This window comes from Mauremys mutica, chromosome 4 (genome assembly GCF_020497125.1).
Source record: "Mauremys mutica isolate MM-2020 ecotype Southern chromosome 4, ASM2049712v1, whole genome shotgun sequence".
NCBI lineage: Eukaryota > Metazoa > Chordata > Testudines > Geoemydidae > Mauremys > Mauremys mutica.
Window position 1 is genome coordinate 13,712,328 of NC_059075.1, and position 24,360 is coordinate 13,736,687.

At 40.3% G+C, this 24,360-nt stretch overlaps 1 protein-coding gene across 9 annotated transcripts in view; it reads right to left on the reverse strand.

Moving 5' to 3' along the window:
* C4H14orf39 (chromosome 4 C14orf39 homolog) overlaps positions 1-24,360 on the reverse strand; it is a 59,046-nt gene that overhangs the window by 22,706 nt on the left and 11,980 nt on the right. For 8 of the 9 annotated variants that reach the window (XM_045017064.1, XM_045017071.1, XM_045017066.1 and 5 more), the window contains 6 exons: positions 21,736-21,862; positions 14,735-14,824; positions 11,571-11,758; positions 11,054-11,096; positions 9,231-9,351; positions 6,989-7,083 (listed from right to left, as the gene is read on the reverse strand). In XM_045017064.1, the coding sequence (XP_044872999.1) occupies positions 6,989-7,083; positions 9,231-9,351; positions 11,054-11,096; positions 11,571-11,758; positions 14,735-14,824; positions 21,736-21,862 (664 nt within the window). The remainder of the gene's footprint in view (positions 1-6,988; positions 7,084-9,230; positions 9,352-11,053; positions 11,097-11,570; positions 11,759-14,734; positions 14,825-21,735; positions 21,863-24,360) is intronic. The other variant, XM_045017063.1, reaches the window with a different exon arrangement.

Genomic DNA, 24,360 nt, shown 5'->3' on the forward strand with positions numbered 1-24,360 from the left:
AGAGAATCTTTCGGTTATAGTAATCATAGGTATTACTTCTAGCAAGATACTATATCTTCCAAAAGAAGTGTGATATTAAAGCTGATAGTGTCATTTTAAGATGTCATGGAAATCAATGCATGGCAAGTGCTGAAAAGCAACCAGGGATAAAGTTGGAGATAAACTGAGAGCTTTTGCTAGGACTACTTAGGGTATATCTACACTACAAGAGTAGTTCGATTTAACTTAGGTCGAATTTGTGGATTTGACCTTATGAAGTCGAATTTGTGTATCCACACTAAGGACACTAATTCGACTTTGTGAGTCCACACTAACGGGGCAAGCGTCGACATTGGAAGCGGTGCATTCTGGGCAGCTATCCCACAGTTCCCGCAGTCCCCGCTTCCCATTGGAATGCTGGGTAGAGCCCCCAATGCCTGCTGGGGGAAAAATGTGTCGAGGGTGGTTTTGGGTAACTGTCGTCATTCAACCGTCACTCCCGCCCTCCCTCCCTGAAAGCGCCGGCGGGAAATCTGTTCGCGCACTTTTCTGGTCAGTGACAGCGCGGACGCCACAGCACTGCGAGCATGGAGCCCGCTGCGATCATCGCTGCACTTATGACCGTTGTCAACTCCTCGCACCTTATCGTCCACCTCTTCCACAGTCAGCTGCTGAGAAATCGGGCGAGGAGGCTCCGGCAGCACGGTGAGGACATGAAGTGTCAGAGTGGCACAGACCTCTCACAAAGCACAGGACCCCGCGCCGCGGAGATCATGGTGGCAATGGGTCAAGTTCATGCTGTGGAACGGCGATTCTGGGCCCGGGAAACAAGCACGGACTGGTGGGACCGCATTGTGCTGCAGGTCTGGGATGAATCACAGTGGCTGCGAAACTTCAGGATGCGTAAGGGCACTTTCCTTGAACTCTGTGACTTGCTGTCCCCTGCCCTGAAGCGCCAGGACACCCGGATGCGAGCAGCCCTGAGTGTGCAGAAGCGAGTGGCCATAGCCCTCTGGAAACTTGCAACGCCAGACAGCTACTGGTCAGTAGCGAACCACTTTGGCGTGGGCAAATCTATCGTGGGGGTTGCTGTGATGCAAGTAGCCAACGCAATCGTTGACCTACTGCTCTCAAAGGTAGTGACCCTGGGAAACGTCCAGGTCGTCATAGATGGCTTCGCCGCGATGGGATTCCCAAACTGCGGTGGGGCTATAGATGGGACTCACATCCCTATCCTGGGACCGGCCCACCAGGCCAGCTAGTATATTAACAGAAAGGGCTACTTTTCAATGGTGCTGCAAGCACTGGTGGACCATAGGGGACGTTTTACCAACATCTACGTCGGGTGGCCAGGCAAGGTTCATGACTACACAGTTGGGGGATGAAACTGGGATTTGGGATTGGGTGAGCCAGGAAGGGAAGCACTTCTCAAAATTTAGGGAATGAGAGCTGTTTGGTACATGAGCGTTCTGCTGGGGTGGAGTGACAGTTTTCACGGCCCCTAGCGCCCCTCCTTCTTGTTATTTTGGGTGAGGGGGGGACAGGACTTTGTGGCGGGGGAGGGCGGTTGCAGATACAGTGTAGGGGGGCTCTCTCCTCCTGCCTGCGGTCCTGCAGAACATCCACAAGGCGCCGGAGCTCCCTCATTAGGCCAAGCAGCGTTTGAGTCGCCTGCTGGTCTTCCTGCCGCCATCTGTCCTCCCGTTCGCTGTGTGAGCGCTGGTACTGAGAGAGGGTCTCCCTCCACTGGCTCTGCTGGGCCGCCTCGGCTCTGGAGCAGGCCATCAGTTCAGCGAACATCTCGTCCCGAGTCTTTTTCTTTCGCCGCCTAATCTGCGCCAGCCTCTGTGAGGGGGATGCCGGGGCAGGTCGGGAAACAGCCACAGCTGTGTGATGGGAAAAAGGAAGTGATTTCCTTGCAAAGATACATGTTTGCGAACACTGAACACAGTCTAGTCTGTCTCTGTGAACAAGACCATACACGGCACCTATCTCATGCGCTCTCAGGACAAGTTCGAATTTTCGGCCTTCGCTTTCATTGCCTGAGGTCTTGCACTGGAGATCAGACAAGCGGGGCAGGACAGCAGAATCCGTGTAGCAGCCAGGCATGGTAAGCCGTAAACTTTAGGCTGCTTAAAAGTTAATATATAGCAGTGCCCTCCTGCTGCAGGCAATCCGGAAAGCATAAACTCTGACCCTGTTCCACCCCCTCGTGGCTGTCCCCGGGAAAGATCCCTGTATGCTTCCCCTCTGCAGCCTCCACCACGTGGCTGTTAAACGACGCTTATTGTTATGCAAAGGAAAAGTGAAGCATTCCCAATAGTAACATTACACTAATTCCCCTAATTAGATGCAGCAGTCGCCGAGCGAGATCACCCTGGGGCGGGTCACTAAGAGAGACAGAGAGTGCATGCTGCGTGAAACCCTGCACAAACCAGGGCCCTATGCTGCCATGCTCATGGAGGCAATGCTCCCACAGTACCTGAGGATAGCCTGGCGCGGAAGAGTGTGCTTCCAAAGAGCACCCAATAAGGCACCTCTCCCCAGGAACCTCCTGTGGAGGCTTTTCAAGTACCTCTACGAGAGCTTCGTGGAACTCTCCCAAGAGGATTTCTGTTCTATCCCCATATGCATTGACCTTCTTTTCATATAGTTTTTATTCCTGTTTTTTAAAAAATAAATGTTTACATGTTTATAGCACTTACCGACTGATCCTTCCCCTGATTCAGAGTCCGGGTTAACGGCCAGGGAGGGTTGGTAGGGGATCTCTGTGAGGGTGATGAAGAGATCCTGGCTGTCGGGGAAATCAGTATTGTAAGCACTTTCGCCTGCCTCGTCCTCCACAAACCCTTCCTCATCTTCCCCATCCGTGAACATCGCCGAGAAACTGCCCGTCGACACTATCCCATCCTCAGAGTCCACGGTCACTGGTGGGGCAGTGGTGGCAGACCCACCGAGAATGGCATGCAGTGCCTCGTAGAAGCGGCATGTCTGGGGCTGGGCTCCGGAGCGTCCGTTTGCCGCTTTGATTTTTTGGTAGCCTTGTCTCAGGTCCTTGATTTTCACGTGGCACTGCGTTGCATCCCGGCTGTATCCTCTGAGTGCCATGGCTTTGGAGACCTTCTCGTAGGTCTTTGCATTCCGTTTTTTGGAGCGCAGCTCCGAAAGCACAGACTGATCGCCCCACACAGCGATCAGATCCAAGACTTCCCGGTCAGTCCATGCTGGGGCCCTCTTTCTACTCTGAGATTGCATGGACCCCTCTGCTGGAGAGCTCTGCATCATTGCCGATGCTGAGCTCGCCCCGATGTCCAACCAGGAATTGAGATTCAAACTGGCCAGACAGGAAAAGGAATTCAAATTTTCCCGGGGCTTTTCCTGTATGGCTGGTCAGAACATCTGAGCTCGGACTGCTGTCCAGAGCGTTAACACAGTGGTGCACTGTGGGATAGCTCCCGGAGCTACTAAGGTCGATTTCCGTCCACACATAGGCTAACTCGACATAGCCATGTCGAATTTAGCGCTACTCCCCTCGTCGGGGTGGAGTACCGAATTCGAACTAAAGAGCCCTCTAGGTCGAACTAATTAGCTTCCTGGTGTGGACAGTTGCACGGTTAAATCGAATTAACGCTGCTAAATTCGACATAAACTCCTAGTGTAGACCAGGCCTTAGTTGCATCTTGTTCAGGACTAGGCTGTTTAGTGACACCTTGTTGAGGCCTTCATTCTGCACTGAATTGGACAAGGCTGTGATATAATAGCGGTTCTGAGCAAAAACTACCTGATACTACAGGCCAGATTTTTAAAGGTATTTATATACCTAAAGATGCAATTGGGTGCCTAGTGGGATGTTCAAAAGCCAGTGGGAGGTAGGCATCCAGGTGCTTTTGAAATCTTTAGTTGCCTAAATACCTTTAACAATCCGGCCCTATGGTAATAAAGTATTATTACATTATTTATTATTCCAGGAAAATACTTCTTTCCATCAGAGCTACTGAAACAAGACTTCAGTCACATGTCATAATTTCTTAAGATGACAAAGATAAATATTTAAATGAAGTCTTAGGAATAAAGACCCTCAAATCAGCTTGGAGTTAAACTTAACACAAATACAAGGTGGTTATATATTTCCCCCCTAAAAATGCTATTGAAAAAATCCATAGGAGTCATATGGTCTTTCCTTCTCTCTGACTTAATTGATAATCATTAAAAGAAAAATCAAACTACAGACTGAAGCTCAAAATGTTCAAAATTGCAGCATGAACAAAAAAGATTATTTGTCTTCAGTATCTACTTCAGCTATATTATTAGTCATCTGAGTAGATAAGAAATCTTTATCTTGATCATAATTGCAAAACAGATAATTCTTTTGGTTATTTGCCAAGGTGAACTTCAAATGGCAAAAGTAGAGGCTCTAAAGCCAAAATAAAATCTCCTGTCCACAGCAGTAATTTCTTTATCCGAGCTTGATAAAGCTGTGAGACATCAGTGAACATGGCCTTGTCTTCACTACAATATTTATTGTGTTAGAACACAACCTTGAAGAGCCTCACTAACACAATGCTCACGGTGACTTTGCAGTCAGCATAGACAAAGACAAGTAGTGCTGAGTATTTTTAACCATGACTAACTGACATGATGCTGAACATGACTTGTCCTTACCTACAGCGCCTGTGCTTTCATGGCTGGCACTGACTCTTCAAGGTCATGTTCTAAATTTCGTAGTACAGACAAGCCCCTTATGAATATTTTTATTCTCAAACATATTATGAACTTTTTCCATTAGTAAATAAAATCTAATCAGTCATGATCTAGAGAGGATGAAAGAATTACAATCACAGTCCATGGAACATGCTTTCCAAACAGTTTTGGCAAAAATCTCTTATTTGGAGGAAAAAAATATTTTAGATACTCAAAGAGAGAGTTAAAATCTCTAGTCAAACTGAGAAACAATTGTGCACTTTCTCTCTCAAACACTTTTGGAAAACCTAGAGTATAACGCTACATATGTCAGTGTCATTTTTTAAAAAGAACAGGAGTACTTGTGGCACCTTAGAGACTAACAAATTTATTTAAGCATAAGTTTTCGTGGGCTACAGCCCACTTCTTCAGATGCATAGAATGGAACATATATTGAGGAGATATATATACACATACAGAGAGCATGAAAAGGTGGGAGTTGTCTTACCAATTCTGAGAGGCCAATTAAGTAAGAGAAAAAACTTCCTTGAAGTGATAATCAAGATAGCCCAGTACAGACAGTTTGATAAGAAGTGTGAGAATACTTACATGTCTCCCCAAGACAACTCCCACCTTTTCATGCTCTCTGTATGTGTATATATATCTTCTCAATATATGTTCCATTCTATGCATCCGAAGAAGTGGGCTGTAGCCCTCGAAAGCTTATGCTCAAATAAATTTGTTAGTCTCTAAGGTGCCACAAGTACTCCTGTTCTTTTTGCGGATACAGACTAACACGGCTGCTACTCTGAAACCTGACATTTTTTAAGACTTCAACCTTCCTGAGCAATAGCACATTATCTATAACTGATAAATGGAGGGTGGGATTTTTCAAAAGAGAAAATCAAAGGAATCTGTACTCCAAACTTACTTAGGCCCAAGTCCTCAAAGGTATTTAGGTACCTAATTCACACTTAAATGAATCAGAGAAATACTTTGGAGGATCTGGATCTTAAGTTTTTTTGGAAATCCCACCTGAAGAGTTTCAGTTTGTTCGTATTTAGTTTTGACTACTGTTAGCCTTTTTTGCTTCTCTTTATTTCTGAAGTCTTACCAACAAAAGGGGGAAAAAAGGAGACAGGGATGCGTGCTAACATATTCATGCAGATGTAACTGATATACATGTCCAAATCATCAGAAATCAAACATTTGAACACATCCTAAGTCTGTGAGAGGACACAAACAGAGACTTCAATGAGTGGGGATTTCTGGAAGAGATTTCAAGGATAGTAAAATGATAAATGCTTCCATTTTTAGCCTAATAAACACTAATTTAAAAGCGTTAAAAATATATCATGTTCATTTTACAAGGAGATCATAATGCAAGACAATTTAGTGCACAACGATCAGGCCAAGTCCTTAAGACATAGTTGGAGCTTAAAATAGAGTTTTGCAATTTTGTATAGGGCGTTAAGTCCCTGTTTTAGTACTCACCAAAGGTCCAATATAAACTCAGGCTGGCCCTGACAATGATTTTCAGTCAGTTGTAAATCAGCTGAAATTAAACTAAGGCTCAGTTGTAAATGACCACTGACTAATTTACTAAGCCATTAATCCTGTCTATACAGCTTTCAATCATGCATGTTTTTAAGAATTAAATTAGGATTTAGATTTCTTAAGTGGCTCAAAAAATGAACTGATCACAGATGACATTTGGAAGCCTATAAAACCCAGATTATTAGTTATGCACCAAATATTTACAACTCTTTTTGTGTAGTAAAGATGATGTGGCTGTAACTTCTGATTTCACAATAACTGCAGCAATATTCAACAGCTGCAAGATGTATACATAAATCTAAGCAGTGGTGGTGTGAATCAAAGACCAACACTTAACAGATTTGAATAAGATGTCTTCAGATAGATTCAGCTTTTTAAAATCAAGTTTTCCCCAGCTTTTACTAAAATAATTAAATCCATTTGTGTTGGGATGAGAAGTGCAGCAGTCATAGCCACAACCATGGGTGTAGTTTTGGGGGCAGGAAGCATGTTGTCCCCCCAAACTGCAAGCCTCGGGCAGGCGCAAAATTTGTCCCTCTGCCCCACGCATGGCTCTGTTTGCCTGACAGGAGCTGCCTCCTCCCGCACCCCAATATAGAAGTCAAACTACACCAATGGGCTGGTGAAGCCACTGTGGAGAAGTTGAGCTGGTTCTCTGTACCGGACTGAGGGAAAATTCTAGTGCCATAGAGATGTCAGACTTTATGCATGGTTCCAGGCTTTGCCCCATCTCACTTATCTGCAGACTGTAGAACTGAGTTTAAAAGTTTACCTTTCTTTAAACGCCTTCCTTTTCTCTAATTTTTTTTTACTTTTTCCTTCAATAATTGTAGAATGATTTTGATCTTCTGTACTCCTTTCAAACTGCTTAAAAAGTAATGAATAAAATAAATGTCAAAAGTTGAAAAATATTAACAGCCTGCCACAGATGTCTGCTGATGTTGCTAAATCCATTCATAGATAGGAGCTCTTTAGATGGTCTCCTTAATTATTATAACATTACTGTCCCTAAGCCATTGTATTAAGTGTTTATCCAGAGCCTTGCACAGTGGGACCTTCTCTGATTGGGATCCTTAGGCACTACAGTAATACAAATAAATAAATAAATAACACTCAGGTAGGGATTGACTCTGTTCCCTCTGCAGTTTTGACTTAACTTTTGCCGTTGACTTTAATGGAATCAGGACTGTCCCTTAGTTTATTAGAACTGCAATGCAGCTTCTTGATCATTTTTATGCCTCTGATACAATTAAGTATGTTTCAATGATGGATCAATTTAGGCTATTGTTCCCCTTCTAAATCCTTTATCTATTTGCAGCAAGCCAGCAAGTAGCAAATTAATAGTAATATATCAAAAGAAGAGCAAATAATAAAGAATTGGACTAATATATACAGGAAGCATGAAACCAATATCAGATGAAACAAAAATATCTGTCCTAATGCTAAATCTTCGCATGAGAGAATAATCTTTCTTCCCATATCTTCCACATTTACAAAGTGATGTGTATGTTTTAGATAATCCAATCCTTTTCTGTGATTTCCAATTCTCACACCTTCTCTCTCTCTAGGTCTTCTCTAAGGCAAAATGTAAGTTCACTGTAGCTCAGCAATATTTCAAGACTTCCAGATCTCCACTTCTTCTAAAAGCTCACCAAGCTAGAAGCCCAACCTAGAGTGGATGTAGTCAACGTCCAAATACCTCTCCAACAATTTTTTGTAGACACCTGCCAGTTTACATTCTAGAACGTGACCTAAAGTATCACAGAAATTCAGCCTGGGAATTTTATGTAAGTCCTTAAAAATCATTTTAACAATGTCCTAAAGCAAACTCTTTCATAGTGGGACTATAAGAGTATGAATTAAAAAATCATTAACATTTAATTCTTATTTGGTTAACGTGCATAAATGTATTACAATAATTCCAACTCGGCATCAACTACATAATGCTATACTCAGGTTGGAGACTAATTCCCCAGCTTCTAAAGTTTTGGGAGTCTTCAGGAAGAACTCAGGATAAATTGTTCAGGAAGACATCACCAAGAAGTCCTAGACTGGAGAAAATTTCCCAGGCATTTAAGGAATTCCAAATTCCCATACAGTATATCTTATTATGCTAAAAGCATTCTGGATGAAACGCTACTGACAGTGAGCTAACCTGGATATTATGGGCCATACTGTGCCTTACTGCCACTGCCCACACTCTTGAGGTACAGAGGGGCCACGGGGCAACAGAAGGAATTTTGGTTAAGTTAGCCAAAATGCCTCCTGGGCACTGCATGCTGGAGTAACAGTTTCAGCATCCACTGACAGGTATACAGTGTGCCTTCCTCCACACCAAGCCAGCTCAGTTGGGCAGTGTGTTAGGAGTGTGGCGCCATGGCTCTGTCCTTACACACACACATTGTTAGGAAGGTGGTCCTAGTTGGGAGCAGTGCTTCTGCTACCCAACAGGACTACGTTTAGCTCTGGTGCAAAGGCACAAGCTGTAGAGATGAGGATCATCTGAGACAGAGAATTATCTAGCATTACATCTATTCAAAAGAGAACAGGAATGTATGCCATTCTGACAATGAACTCCAGATTTAGGTACAATACATTAATATTCACAAGGTTAACTTGCAACATCTTAAATGCCAGCAGGAACTGGGAGCACTGTGGCTCATTTAGGAATGGCACTGATAGGTTTAGCCTTCTTGAGCTGGAAGGGAGGTCACCATGACACTGTCCCTTGAGGGAAATGATGGTGTAAGCTGAGATCAATATAAGGCAATCCTCAAGAGTCCATAAATTCATGGAGTCACATTTCCCCCTTTCCTAAATAGAACACTTACAATGCAACAGAAATAATACAGTAATTACTAATTCTGGGGTCATCCTGTATGCCTGTGTGCTAGGAAACACAATGTACTGTTATCACTACAGAAAGACACAGTGACATATTAGTGTATATCCATGCATATACAAATGTAAAACACAATTGTATATAATTAAATTATATATGAATACACTGTTACCTGTTTGAAATAATTAATTTTCATTTCTACTTCATCTGCTTCTTTCTCTAGTTCAGAAGATTTCTGGGTAAAAACTGCAGCATGCTTGAGGACGTCTTGTGTTTTTTGCCTCAGATAAGCACTTTTATGTTAAAGAATCAGTGAGTATAGTATGTATGTATGACATACAGTCATGTCAGAGAATACAGATATTAAACTATTACATCTGTATGTATATTATACTGAAAAGAGTTTATATCTACACAGTCTATGAATTACACCTATATGATCCCTATAAGGGGCAAAACTCCCATTGGGTCATATGCTGAAGTCCTATACTCAGGGCCTGAATGTCCCCTGCACTGTTAAAACCTGCTGTAGGGAGATTTGGGGGAGGAAATCTTAGTGAGGATTTGTTTCTGGAGATTTCCCTACATTGTCTGTCAGGGGAATGGAGTGTGCCCCCTCACAAAAAAGGGTGCAAGGGCCACGCACGAACCTGCAGAATCAAGGAGACCAGGGTCATCTATGTGCAGGCTATGTGCCTCCACATTAGTGTTGAACCCAGTGGAGCTGCACTAACAGGGACTCCCTGCTGGTCACAGTGAGGGATTGTGCACTAGAAGTACTCTAGGACTGTATTCCCTTTTCCAGATAAGGTCCATGGAGTCCCAGCCCACCCAATCACACCCTTATCCCCTCAGTGCAGATATTGGATATACAGAAAGAGCTCTGCCACGCCCAGGTGGTGGTGGGGGGTGCTGAAGAGTTGGCTGATCTCCCATAATGTGCAGAAAAGGGGAGATTCATGAAAGGGCAACCCCTCTGAGGTAAGGAGATGGCCCAGCGTTTTTACTCAGCCCTTAAGCAAACTCTCTTTATGGGAATTTTGTATGAGTAAGTTCTGAGGGCCAGATGTTACCTTAATTGCATGCATGTAACTGCCATTGTAACTAAAAGGGGGTGCAAACGGGTAAGAAATGGCAGTATTTGACCAATAAGTTGGAAGAGGCGTCCAGCCAGCTACACAGCACTGTTTCCTACATGTGTGCGCACACACACCTATGTCCCGAAGCCCTTTCGGGTTCCAGATCCACACTGGTGAGACAGTGAGGTTCAGCGGAACCCTTGTGGATTGGAGAAAAGCATTTCCTCCCCCAAGCTGCTCTGGAGGTTACCTTGTAGTGCAGCTACAATGTCGTTATGCAGCTGGGAGGTGGCGGGGTTGCTTCAGGAGGCCTTGGAGCCAGTGCAGAGGCACATGCTATATGTGCAGATAGCCTCAGCACACTTTTGAGTCAAGGTTTGGAGACTAAATCTTCTTATTCTTCCATGGTGTAGCAAAGCCCCACCCTTCTCTAATGGAACATTTTGACAGAAACTTCATGAAAGGAACCTCAGTTTTCTTCCTCCCGGGCCCTACTCATGGAGGGTATTATTTGGCCCTCAATTTTCCCTCGGGCAAAACTCCTGCAGAAATAACGTCTAAGCATAAAGTTGTAATTTAATGACAGTAATTTCTTGTGGCTATTATCACATTTGCTCGCCAACAATCTGAAGAGGACAAGAGGCGCAGAAGGAAGGAGAGACTGGCTTCCAGTCATGGTCAACAGCCTCCTGCTGAGCCTGAAAACATCTGCCCTCATTGCAATAGAACTTGTGGTTCAAGGATTGGCCTTATTAGCCACCTGAGGACCAATAACTCCCACGAAAGATGATCAAATTCGATAACGAATGATCGCACATCATCATCACCACATTCAAGGCTACAAAGATAGTGAAAAAGCCAAACATAAACTTTCCTACCCACCAGCCAGTAAATATAGAGAATGTGTCATGGATACATCTGTAACGCCCAATCAGAAAGTGACCTAAAAGGAGCAGGCTCTGAAAAAATAAAGTTGCATTTTAGGTTGTTCATTCACTGTCATAATTTTTGCAAAGACAATTAATATATAATATTAATTGGTCGGCAAAGCACTCTGCATTTGTGTTCAAGTGCTGTACAGAAAGAGCAATATAATACAGACACATAGAATAACAACACTAGGAACAGCATAAAATAAATGTTTGAAAATTAACTTCAAAATAGTAAAAGAAGCCTCTGGTGCAATGGAATACTCTAAGGACCTGTTACCACAAGCCAAAGGACATGTGACTCTGAGTGACGAGCACTCAGAAAGCCCAGTGTTGAAATCCAGGTTTTGCCACTGACTCCATTTGTATAATGGAGAAAATAATTCTTATCTATGAAGGAGATTAATTAGTTAATGTTTGTACAATGCTTTGAATTTGCAATGGACTATAAATTATTATTATTTAAATTGGACCTTATTGGTATTAATATGGTAATACTGGTACCTAAAATATCCAAAAGGGTAGCTTCCTTCCATTTAAATTGTTCAGAATGTTTCAGAACTCTATTCCGGAGTTCTTCAATCTCTTTTTTTTTCATATAATATTCCTGAGCTAGAGAATTTTCTGAATATTTTGCTTTGTGTTGTTTCAAAATCTCTTTATACTGGTTCATGTGATCCTGATACATTTTCCTGTTAAAACAACAAAGTGGAATAATATTTTGATTCAGAATATTTCTTGCATTAATTGATTATAAGTCATTTAACTTGAGAAAGAAGTTAAATTATGTAAAAAAAAAATCAACGCAATTAGATCTGTTACTCTGTTGAAAAAGGTCAAGTTACGATTAATACAACTTTATTTGGCTGTAATTATTCTCTTTCATTGAATACTATGCAGTACAAAACAGAGTACACAGTTGTGAAATGAAAACAATCAGTTCTCATTATTCTGAAAGTGATACAGAATATACATGTCCAAAGACAGCTTTGCAGCATTCAGATGGTTTCATTTGTATATGGCTTAACATAAAACATACAGCTGGCCAAACTCTCTGCTGGCATAAATTGGCACAGTTCTACTGATTTCAATGGAGCTGAACCAATTTATGGCCCAGCTTCCTTAAGCGCTTCTCAGCTTTCCATGTTAACAAACAGGGGCCGAATTCATAACTGGTTTAAGGGCTCTCTCTTAGGCGGTACTGAGCACTCTGTAAGCACACAAATTAGTCCCATTAAATGAAACTATTCACATTGCTTAAACATTTTGCTGGATAAGGCCAGAACAAGACTAACCCCAAAATCAATTTTATGCTGGTATAAGTGCAATGAAATCATCTGAGGACACATCCCCAAAATTAAAAAAATAAGTAGCATCAGTAAAAAAAGGCCACATTAAAAAAATATTTCATTTTCTAATTTAAACCAACAATGTTTGGGAATGCTTTTGTAGGCATTACTACAAACAGAAAATAAAGACAATGTGGAAGCAATTCAGCACAAAAAGTGCTGAAGTGATCAATATCATCTTTGGAAACCACAGGAAAGAAAAGGAGCATTGCATAGAAAGGTAACATCCTGTGTTAAATCAATGAAGGTAAACCATGTTGCAAATACAACATGGAGTCCTTGTGGCACTTTAGAGACTAACACATTTATTTGGGTGTAAGCCTTCGTGAGCTAAAACCCACTTCATCAGATGCATGGAGTGGAAAATACAGAGGCAGGCATAAATACACAGCACATGAAAAGATGGGAGTTGCATTACCAAGTGAGGGGTCAATGCTAATGAGCCAATTCAATTAAGGTGGAAGTGGGCTATTCTCAACAGTTGCCAAGAAGAGGTAAATACCAAGGGAGGAAAAATCACTTTTGTAGTGCTAATGAGGTCAATGTAATCAAGGTGGCCCATTTCAAACAGTTGACAAGAAGGTATGAGTATCAGCAGGGGGAAATTAGTTTTTGTAGTGACCCATCCACCCCCAGTCTTTATTTAGGCCTAATTTGATGGTGACCAGTTTGCTAATTAATTCCAGTTCTGCAGTTTCTCATTGGAATCTGTTTTTGAAGTTTTTTTGTTGAAGAATTGCCACTTTTAAATCTGTTATTGAGTGTCCAGGGAGACTGAAGTGTTCTCCTACTGGTTTTTGAATGTTATAATTCTTGATGTCACATGTAGAGACTGTCCAGTTTGGCCAATGTACATGGCAGAGGGGCATTGCTGGCACATGATGGCATATATCACATTGGTAGGTGTGCAGGTGAATGAGACCCTGGTGTGGCTGATGTGGTTAGGTCCTATGATGGGTGTCCCTTGAATAGATATGCGGACAGAGTTGGCAACGCAGTCTGTTGCAGGGATTGGTTCCTGGGTTAGTGTTTTTATTGTGTGGTGTGTAGTAGGGTGACCAGACAGCAAATGTGAAAAATCGGGATGGGGGTGGAGGGTAATAGGAGTCTATATAAGAAAAAGACCCAAAAATCCGGACTGTCCCTATAAAATCGGGACATCTCGTCACCCTAATGTGTAGTCACCAGCAACTTCCACCTTAATTGAATTGGCTCGTTAGCACTGAACCCCCACTTGGTAAGGCAACTCCCACCTTTTCATATGCTGTGTATTTATACCTGCCTCTGTATTTTCTGAATGCTTTTTAAAACAACTACTTGAACTACTTCACTGCAGTAGAACCTCAGGGTTATGAACAACAGGGTTATGAACTGACCACTCAACGACACACCTCATTTGAAACCAGAAGTATGCAATCAGCCAGCAGAGACCAAAAAAAAGATAGCAAATGCTGTCCATTACAGTACTGTTAAACGTAAACTACTAAAAATAAAGGGAAATTAAAATAAAAATATTTGACAAGCTAAAAAACTGTTTCTGTGCTTGTTTCATTTAAATTAAGATGCTTAAAAGCAGCATTTTTCTTCTGCATAGTAAAGTTTCAAATCTGTATTAAGTCAATGTTCAGTTGCAAACTTTTGAAAGAACAGTCATAATGTTTTGTTCAAAGAATTACAAATATTTCAGTGTTATGAACAAGCTCCATTCCTGAGGTGTTTGTAACTCTGAGATTCTACTGTATTATCCTAAAACTATTGACATTGCAGTGTACTTAGAAATATGTAGTGATGACAGATAAGTCATGGCAGGCATCAGGCTAACACTATTTAAATGGTTTCTCATTAGTACTCGCTGGTTTTTACATCATATGCCAGCCAAATCTGAAATGTTACTGGTCTCTGTTTCAACAAGGAATTTTTTCCTTAAATTGTATACAGTAGAGCAAGGGTTTGAAAAATTTCGATATGTACTTGGGAAGTAGTGAGGATTTGGAGTCATTTCTAAAGAAGGGCCATATTTGACCCTTAATTTTTGTGTATTTACATCAACTGGAGTGCTGTACAAGTGTAAGGATAAAATGTGTCCCAAAATTAGTATAAGCCTGAACGTTCTGAATATGCATGAACTCATATATCTCTAATGAATATTCTTCAATTATGAAGACATTTGTTATTGTCCTGAAAATTAAAAGTATCGATTAAAAAATGATAGCTCCCTGCAATGTAGTTTGCAGATTTCTACACTTAGCAGCTAGAGTGCTTATTATCATTGCTTGAAAGTATTCTTAACATACAATAATCTCAAATTCTCATACTTACTTGTCATTTTCTGTAGTTTCTTGGCAGTTTTTGAGTTGGTTATTCAAATATTCTTCATGCTTGCTAAGAACTACATATGTTGGTTTCCAGCTATGGCACAAGTTAAAAAGTGTATTAATGATTTTTTTTTATTAATTAAAAGTCATTTCAGAATTAAACACATCAAGAAGATTAATAAAATCAATCCGTTTAACTAGGGCTAATTCATACAAATTATTCATCTTATTATTTGAATCAAGTGAGGATTTTTTCTGTAGAGAAAAGTTTTCATTGACAGAAATTTGTTTTCCCAAAGCTTTTACAGCTGTCAGTCCAAAAGCATATATGGCTTAGAAAACCTGCCAATGATTACTGTTTGATGAGTCTCACTTCTTAAAGAAAACATAGGGCTACATTCACAAAGAGGATGTAGGCATTGCAATGCTAACTCCTAGAAGCCTGCTACCCAGTGGAATTCACAGCTCTGAGTTAGGCATCTAGGCTTCCCATCCAATGCATGGGGAAAGTTAGGCACCTAAGAAAAGGATTCACAGAAGCCACCAAGCTGAGTACGAAGTCACTCCTGCCTAGGAGTGAAATGTAGAGGAAAAAGCCAGGGCTTAGGGCCCAGATCTACAGAGCCCATTGATCTAGGCCTTACGTGACTGACAGGCCAGAGGGAGGCACCTATCTCTGCCCAGGATTCTCAGCCATGAACCCTCTCCTGGAGTTAGGGCTGACCTGGCTTAGGTGGAGGGTAGGGGGAGGATGAAGAGATAGACTACCCCTATTTTAACCAAGTAGCCCAGTGGTTAGTGCACTCCCCTGTGATGTGGATAAATCAGGTTCAAATTTCATACATAAAGTTGCACAGTTTCAACAGAAGAGATTTCCACACCAGAATAGCCAAGAGCATGTGGTTAGGGCAATCACCTAGGATGTAGATAACCTAGGCACAAGTCCCTAAACTAAATCAAGCAGAGTGGGGATTCAAACCTGTCTCTCCCACACATTCTAGGTAACAAGGGCATTAGCTGCTGGGAATTCTGATGCATGCACTCACACACCACCTGCCCCCCAACTTCCCATCTGTCTTTTGTGCAGGTTGTACTGGATCAGGTGACAGAGGCTGTAATTTGTAAGGTAACTCCCTTTTCTTCATGTGTCAGTATATTTACGCCTGCGTCTGTAATTTTCACTCCATGCATCTGAAGAAGTGGGTTTTTTACCCACGAAAGCTTATGCCCAAATAAATCTAAGGGGATTTAAGTGGCAGCTGAACAGTGATTTTGTGAACGTGAGTGGTGCCTAAATGTTGAACAAAGGTGCTTTTGTGAATCTAGCTCCTAGTTACTTTTTCCAAAGAAAAATCAAACCAGACTGCACCATCCAAAACAGTTCACTGAGCTCCACGTCTTAACAAAAGAAACCTGGCTGACAGGACTAGACAATGAAGTTCTCAAGAGCATGGGCTAAATGCATCTTTATAAACTAGCACAAATAAAGTCTATCCATAGAAAGGTACAACATGGATGATGCCAGGGATAGGTAATGTCTCAAACCTTGCTAAATCTCAAACATTACCTGAAAGAACAACCTTTGTGAGTAAGTAGAGAACTTGATCCATATGCTCACTGAACCTCTGGCTTCTCTTAAGGCTAGAAACAAGGGCATCAACTGTAATGCTGATTTTTGAGATGTGGGCCCTGTCATTTGTTAATGGGACTAAGACCACCAAATTAACATATGGGCACCTTTGGTTAGGACTATTTGCATACTTTATTATCCTATCATTAAATTATTTATTGTTACTTATTTCAATATTTTTTTACACTGCCCCTAAATCTTCAGTTTTAAATGTGATGCAGAATTTTGTATTGAAAATGTACAACTGCATTGTGAAAGTTCTCAGGGAGGAATCTAGATGGTTTGGAAATCTAGCAGGAAGTTTTTGTGGCTTTTGGCACTTAGAAAGACAGAGGGGTTGGTTTGGAATTGTGAGATAAGCATAACAGTTTGATGTTGCAACTAAAACAGTCATCATGAAGTAGTTAACACTGTGGGCAATTATGTCATCGTAATTAGATTTCAGAGGTAACACCTCAGTGACATAAATAGGGCAGTTCACATCACAAATAGGTACTGATTCACAGTCTGTTTGCAGACAAAAGAAAACAGCATCGCATCAGTTTACATTCCCATAATGAAAATTTTCTTCATAACCAGAAAGTTAGAAACTTATTTTTTTAAATGAAAGTGGATATTCTGCTACACAATTCAGCAGCAGGAGTAGATTCTACAGCTCCAGAACAGGAGAGTGAACTGCTGATAGTCTGTAAAATCACAAATTAATTCTTTTAAAATATTTTGGACGGCTTCATTTTTTCTTGTGTTTATTGTTTACTAGTTGTAAAAATATTAGATTAAGGAATATAATCAGTAAATTATAATAAAACATATATGGGTAAATTACAATCAGGGGAGGGATAGCTCAGTGGTTTGAGCATTGGCCTGCTAAACCCAGGGTTGTGAGTTCAATCACTCAGGGATCTGGGGCAAAATCAGTACTTGGTCCTACTAGTGAAGCCAGGGGGCTGGACTCAGCTCTGTGAGATAGGTATATCTCCATATATTATTATTAAATTAGTTTATTTTATTCCGAATAAAATACATATATCAAGATCCCTGCCTCTCTTTCAAAAAACAATAATATCCATCTATTCAAAGAATCTTCCCAATTTGTATTGTGCTGTATTGTTCCTGCTTCTGTTGTAAGTTCTTTGGGGCAAGATCCTGTTACTTGGCAGAAACTCACTTATTGTACATTGTCATATATACATATAGCACTATATAAATAATGTTAAAAATGGAGGATATAACCAAAACCTGAAAAATAGTTGGTTTCATGACTGTTACCAAAATAGTGACTTCAACAATGGCTAATTTAGTGTAATTGCTAGCAAGAAGACAAAAATTTAAAGAACAAGGACTTGACATTTAATTTGCTGAACAGGACTGCAAAAATATTGAATAAGAAATAATATATTCCAGGTCCTGAGAAGACACAAGAAGATATAATCAACATTTACCACAGCATTAAAATTGTAAATAAAAAGTGAATGAAAAATGCACTATCCATCCAGACAACTTAATATTACTGTCATAAATGCTTGATACTATTTATGACTAAAAATGTAATTACAAATCACTAGTGACAATTGGGCAAAAAACCACATTAAAAAAGGGCAAAGTTTTTAAACAGCAGAGACTGATAGTGCGCGCGCGCGCGCACACACACACACACACACACACAAAACACTGACACACGAGCATTGCTGTGACTTTCCTCAATTCAAAAATCAAAAACCCTGCTTTTCTTCTGGAGAAAACAAACTAACATTGAAAAAAAATAAGAAGCGTTTATTAAATGAAACACAAACGTTTATTATGAAATTCACTATGCAAGCATATTTATTCCTCAGATATAAAAAAAAAAAGACATACTGTTCAAAGTGTAGAGTTTGGAATTCTGAAGTAAAACACAGGCATGCAATATTCAAGACACCAGTCTAACAAGTTAGGCTTATCACTTTCCTATCTCCCCTTAAATACTACTATGCTGTTACCATCACTTAGCCTATTATAAAGTTTCAACCAAACCAGTCCAAATGTGCTAAAAATACATTTGATTGTTAGTTAGCCAGCAGGATGTCTTGTCTTCTATGATTTTACTTCCACAAGTTCCTACTATATTGATGCAACACACTGTGACATAGTCGCCTTCTCAAACAAAAAATTGGGATAAATATCTGGATTTTCACATTTAAATGCTAGAAGAGAAGGAGGAAGACCAGGATTAGATTCCATCAACCTTGTTTCATCCTCTTCTTTTGGTCATGGTAGGTAGGTAATGGAAAAGTTACCTACGTTTTTCTAAATCATTTTTCAGTTTTGTTCTTGTATGATTCCAGTTCTTTCCTGTTAATTAGATCAAGATAGATTTCCACAGAGATTATGACAATAGGTATCATCAACCTGTAATCTGTCAAAGCTCTCAGAGACCTCCTTTTCTGTAGACTCCATTGTGTAAAATGAAGCCAGTGTTGCGTTCAAAGTCTTCTCATACTCAATGCAAATTTCAGTACGCTTATGGTCAGTGCTTCATTTGTTCCAGGACTTGCCAGGGCTGAGCCCTGGCACCTCTAGGATCTGCAGTTTATAGTCCCGGTTCCTCTGGGCTTGCCAAGTCAGTTATGAAAGTAAAAAAAAAATTGCTTAAGCCCTGGCACCTCTTTCATTACAAATTAAGCACTACTTATGGTATTTGTATACAAATGTAGAGACTATCTTCTTGAAAGTTCTTCTGAATGTTATTTACAAGCTAGTACGTTAATCCTCCTTTTTACATCAACCAACCATGAGGATGATCCTGAGGAACTTCCACTCTGTATAGCAGGACTGTGGAGGCCAGGGTGCTCCCACTTTCTCAATTATCTTTAAATACTGTGCTGACCACATTTCAGAAGTTTAGAGGGATTCTATCTGAGCAGATCTCTTATTTCTTTCATTTTATTTTTATTGTCTGAATAAATGGCAAAAGCTTCTTTATTATACTTTTCACTGCATTCTTGAATGCCATCTTCAACAATTTAAAACACAATATTCTGCAGTTTTCTGAATACATTATGGATGCTATAGCCACTAACAAGTCACTTCTCATGCTCAACCAATCATCCTGCGTTAATGTCAAAGTTTATTCTTTTTTTTAGGGCCTGAGCCAAAGCCCATTGAAGATCAATGGATTTTAAATCAGGTCCTTAGTTCTTCCTTTACTTTTGTCTCTATTTCTGTGTTCAGCAGTGGACCTGAGAATTTAAAACCTGTCTGAAGGAATACATTCAAAGTAAAATGTTTCAATACTTTATTAAAATTGTTCATTGTGTACTATGTTAGAGGTGATATTGTTAATATAAAAGAAGGCTGCAACGTTCCTGACAAGTTCAAGTCTTTTCCTTTCCCTTTTTTTCATGGCATAATCGTTGATCAGTATCCAATGACAGTTAATTCCACCAAGTAGCCACTTCCCTTTCTCTAGTCACCAATGACTCCACTCCTTCCCCTTCCTCTCAAGGCTTTTAGATAGTTCTAATACTAACTTATTCTTTCCTAATAGGCATAACAAGAACTTTGATGTTCTCACCACTTCTCCTTTTACTTACACTTTTCATTCAAAGTCTGAAATTAAAGTCAATTTTTTCTAGTATCAAAAGTCTTTCAAATATATGTTATATACTTTTTATTCAAACATTTTTATTTAATTATAAAATATTAACAAAAGAAACAAGTTTTTTTTTTAATAAAACATCAATTGAGTTACATAGAAGCTAAACCAGGACATTGTACCAGGGAGAAGAAGCACTAGGATGTAAAGGGATAGGATTACAGAATCTTACCCATACTTTATACATGTCAACCACAAATCTTTCTTACTAGATATCCTTATAAAAGATACCTATACTTTTCATTCAGAAAAATTAAGACATCCTAAGGAAGTAGGGAGAAAACTTGGCAGTCAGATATTTGCTTTCTCACCAATTTCTAGATACTCAAACCTGACAATGATCTGCATTCAAAATTCCTATTAACTTAATAGGAAATTCTGCATGCAGATGTCTATGGAATCCAGCCCAATGGACCCATCAAATTTAATCAAATATTTAGCCTGCAGAATTTTGGAAGCTTTCAATCTGAGAACAACCGAAGCTTGTTTCTGTGGCCATGAAAATAAACTGTTGGTAACCATGAAATACTGACTTTGACCTTCCTACTTGCAGCTTATCCGGTAACTTGCACCTTATCCTCCTGCTATGTAGGTTAATTGGTCCAATACTAAATACTTGGTGGACTTCAATGAGTTTATTCAATGAGATCCCTCTCACGTCTCTAAGCAGACTCTGTTCCTTCAGAAAAAAGTCTGATTACAATTACACCAGTTTAAATTCAGAATAACAACTTTAAAATCTGTGGAGTAAATGACACCAGAATCTGGCTGTGTGTGTATATATATATATATATGTGTGTGTGTGTGTATGTATGTTTGTATTCAGCTATGTGACAGATTAAAAGACAATAAATATGAGAACAAATAGTTAAATGAGAAGGAATGGTGAGCAAAAGACCCTTTCCCAGAAAGAGGAAGATTCTCCAACAGCAGGTAACTAAATTCGGTATTTTAAAAAAAAAATATGCAACACTGACAGACCCTGGTTATCAGCAGGCGGGATTGAACCTAGGATCTCTGGAGCTTAGTGCATGAGCTTCTACTGCATGAGCTAAAAGCTTACCATTTAAAACACTGCTTTGGAAACCGAGCCATCTAGCTCTGTAAAGATCTGATGGCTATGGAGGGAGTTAATCAAGTTTTAGGCTAGAATAACGTTCCTTCCCATATAAAAATGTCTTCCACAGAAAGAGACTATTTAAAATAACTAAGGAAACTGGCATAAAGATCCCCAAAAATATGTCTGAACTCTCTTTTCCCAGTAAACTATCCATGGCTCAGACACATGTAAAATTAAGACAATGATGTTCACAGGTTACCTAACCGACTGAATAAATGGGAATGCTGCAAAGATGGCACCTGTGAACTCTGCAGATGATTACTGATTCCAATAAAGCCCTAATAAATATATCTGACAGAAAACTTCCCATGTCATTTATGTTTCTCTGTTTTATTTTACCACTGCTACATGATGGACCAATTATATTTTACATCTTAAAAATAAGTTCAGGAAAAAACTACAGACAAAAAAATATATCTTTCTATCATGCCAAAGAGACTGATCAAGCACCTGTATTTGATTCTTTTAGTACCTACTCTCCATGCTCTCTCACACACACACACTTTTAAACTAGTGTTTGGTAAAGCTTCTTGCTGCATTAGACTCAATGACCCTTCTAACCCTATGGTTCTATGATTACAACCATCTGTAATTAAAAACTTCAGCTTATATCATACTTACACATTGCAATTGTCCTTACTACTCTTGTTATGCTTGTGCAAATAAACAATTGCATCATTACTGCTGTTTATATTCTCATGTAATCTACAGATTTCATTCTTTCTTTCCACAATACTTGCAGTATATACTGAAATAAAGAATATGGTTATTTTATTTACTATATATCACCCACAACAGATACAAAATAATAGACTGGATTTACATAGTACTAAGATCTGGCCTTGTGCAGTATCTGGAGTTCTTTGAGATTTGTCTCTCTATGGATGCTCCACTTCAAACGTGCATGTGCCCCTGCACCTTCATCAAAGATTTTCGGTAGCACAGACAGCCCTTTTGGGCCGCACATGCAACCTACACATCCTTCTGCCTCCTACCAAGGATATACAGGATTGCACAGGTAAACTGCCTTCAGTTGCTTCTCTACTACAAAGTCCTCAAAGAAAACTCTAAAGCAGAGATGAAGGAGGACGGTTAGTGGAGCACCCATAGGGACACACACCTCTAAGAACTCCAGTTACTACAAGGTGAGTAACCTCTCCTTCTTCAGTAGTGCCCCTATGGGTGCTAAACTGCAAGTGACTCCCAAGCAATATCCCCACAGGGAGGAAGGAACTTTGGCACAGAATCTAATACTGAAGTCAGAGCTGTAGCATCTGATTTAGATGCATGATCCAAAGCATAGTGTCTAGGGAAAGTATGTACTGAGGTCCATGTTGCAGCTCTGCAAATTTCAGAGACTGGAACATGCTTGAGTAGTACCAAAGAAGTAGACTGAGGCCTTGTGGAATGGGCTAATACTCTAGAAGGAGGTTGAATGTTGACAGACTCCTAACATGAGATAATACATCCAGAAATCCACCTTGAGAGTTTTGGGGTAAAGACTGTGGGCATTTTGGATCTGTCTGCAATTGAAACAGTTCGGAAAACTTTCTGAATGGTTTGACTCTGTCTAGATAGAAGGCTAAAACTCTTCTGACATCCAAGGTATGGAAGGCAATCTCCTGCCCAGTCTGATGTGGTTTCAGGGGGGAAAAAAAGAGATATGAATCGTCTGGATAATACGAAACTTGGAGAACACTTAGAAGCTTAGGATGTGGTCATAATGAAACCTTTTCCTTGATGAACACAGTAAATGGGGGATCTGCCATTAAAGCCCCCCAGTGCTCTGACACTAAAAGCCAAAAAGTGATGGCCACCAAGAAATCTGTTTCTATGAATAGGTGCAGCAACAAACACATAGTTAATGTCTCAAAAGGATGTTTCACGTGGCAATTAAGAACAAAGTTTAAGTCACATATTGGACTAAAAAGATGCATTAGTCCTCTAAGGAATCTTGACATCGTAGGGTGAGCAAAACAACAAAAAGTCTTCAATAGATGAATGAATGACTGTTATAGCCACCAAGTGAACCTTGAAGGAACTCATAGTAAGACCTGATTTTTTTATTTCAACAGATAGTCTAGGATGGTGGGAAGAGCAGTACAAACAAGAAAAATTTGTCAATGGGTACACATCCTCACTTCTGAAGGTAACCATGTCATGTAGATGCTTTTCTGCTGTTTAACAACATCTGTTACACATTTGCTGAAGGGAAGTCTCTATCCCCGAGAACCATCTAGGAGCCATGCCTTGAATTGCACAACTTCCAGACGGGAGTAAAGTGTCTGACCAGCATGTTGAGACAACAGATGGCAACTGACTGGAAGTTTCATCAGTGGATGACTAGCAAGTCGAATGAGATAAGGATACCAAACTTGTCTCGGCCAAGTTGGTGCAATTAAAATGACCCTCACCTTGACCTACTTCATCTTGTTCAGTACTTTCAAGAGTAACAATGCTGGTGAGTATGTGTAAAGAAGATCCCTTTTCCATGAAATGATGAAGGCAACCTCTAGTGACTGAAGGTCTAGTTCCCCTCTAGATAAAAACTGCTTGAACTTTGTGTTGATGGTGGAGGCAAAGAGGTCCGCTTCTGGAAAACCCCATGCTAGAAACATGTTGCTGAGGATCCATGAATCTAACTCCCATTCACTAGGAGGTCGGCTGTGGGGCTTTGTGCACTGAGGAAGTAGGAAGCTGAGATAACAATCTGGTTGGCTACACACCAATTTCAGAGTTTTACTGATTCACCACAAAGCAAGGGGGAGCAAGCACCATCCTGGTGATTGATGTAGAACATACAGCCAATGTTGTCTGTCATGACCTTGACAGACTTGGCTCTGATCAGTGGAAAGAAATGAATGCAAGCACTGCAGACTGCTCTCAATTCTAAAAGATTGATGTAAGATGACACTCTTGGGAAGTCCATTGACGCGGATGATGTGAGACACTAGATGTTCTGTTCATCCCACCAGTTAAGTCCAGAACCCAACAGGGAACAGATCTGTGCTTGTCCTTGTGCTTGTTCAGTTTATAAATTGTCCTCAGCCATCCCTGGAAGCACCAAAGATGGAATCTGGCATATTGGGTTATGAAGGTACAAGCTGCCATATGACCAATAGTTGGAAACAATTTCTTGCTGAGGTTTGAGGATTTAGCTGAATCCTTGAAATTAGATTTTATTTTTAGGGATGCAAACCTGTTCTTAGGTCCCTGGCTATCATGCCATCCAAAGAAGCTCCTATG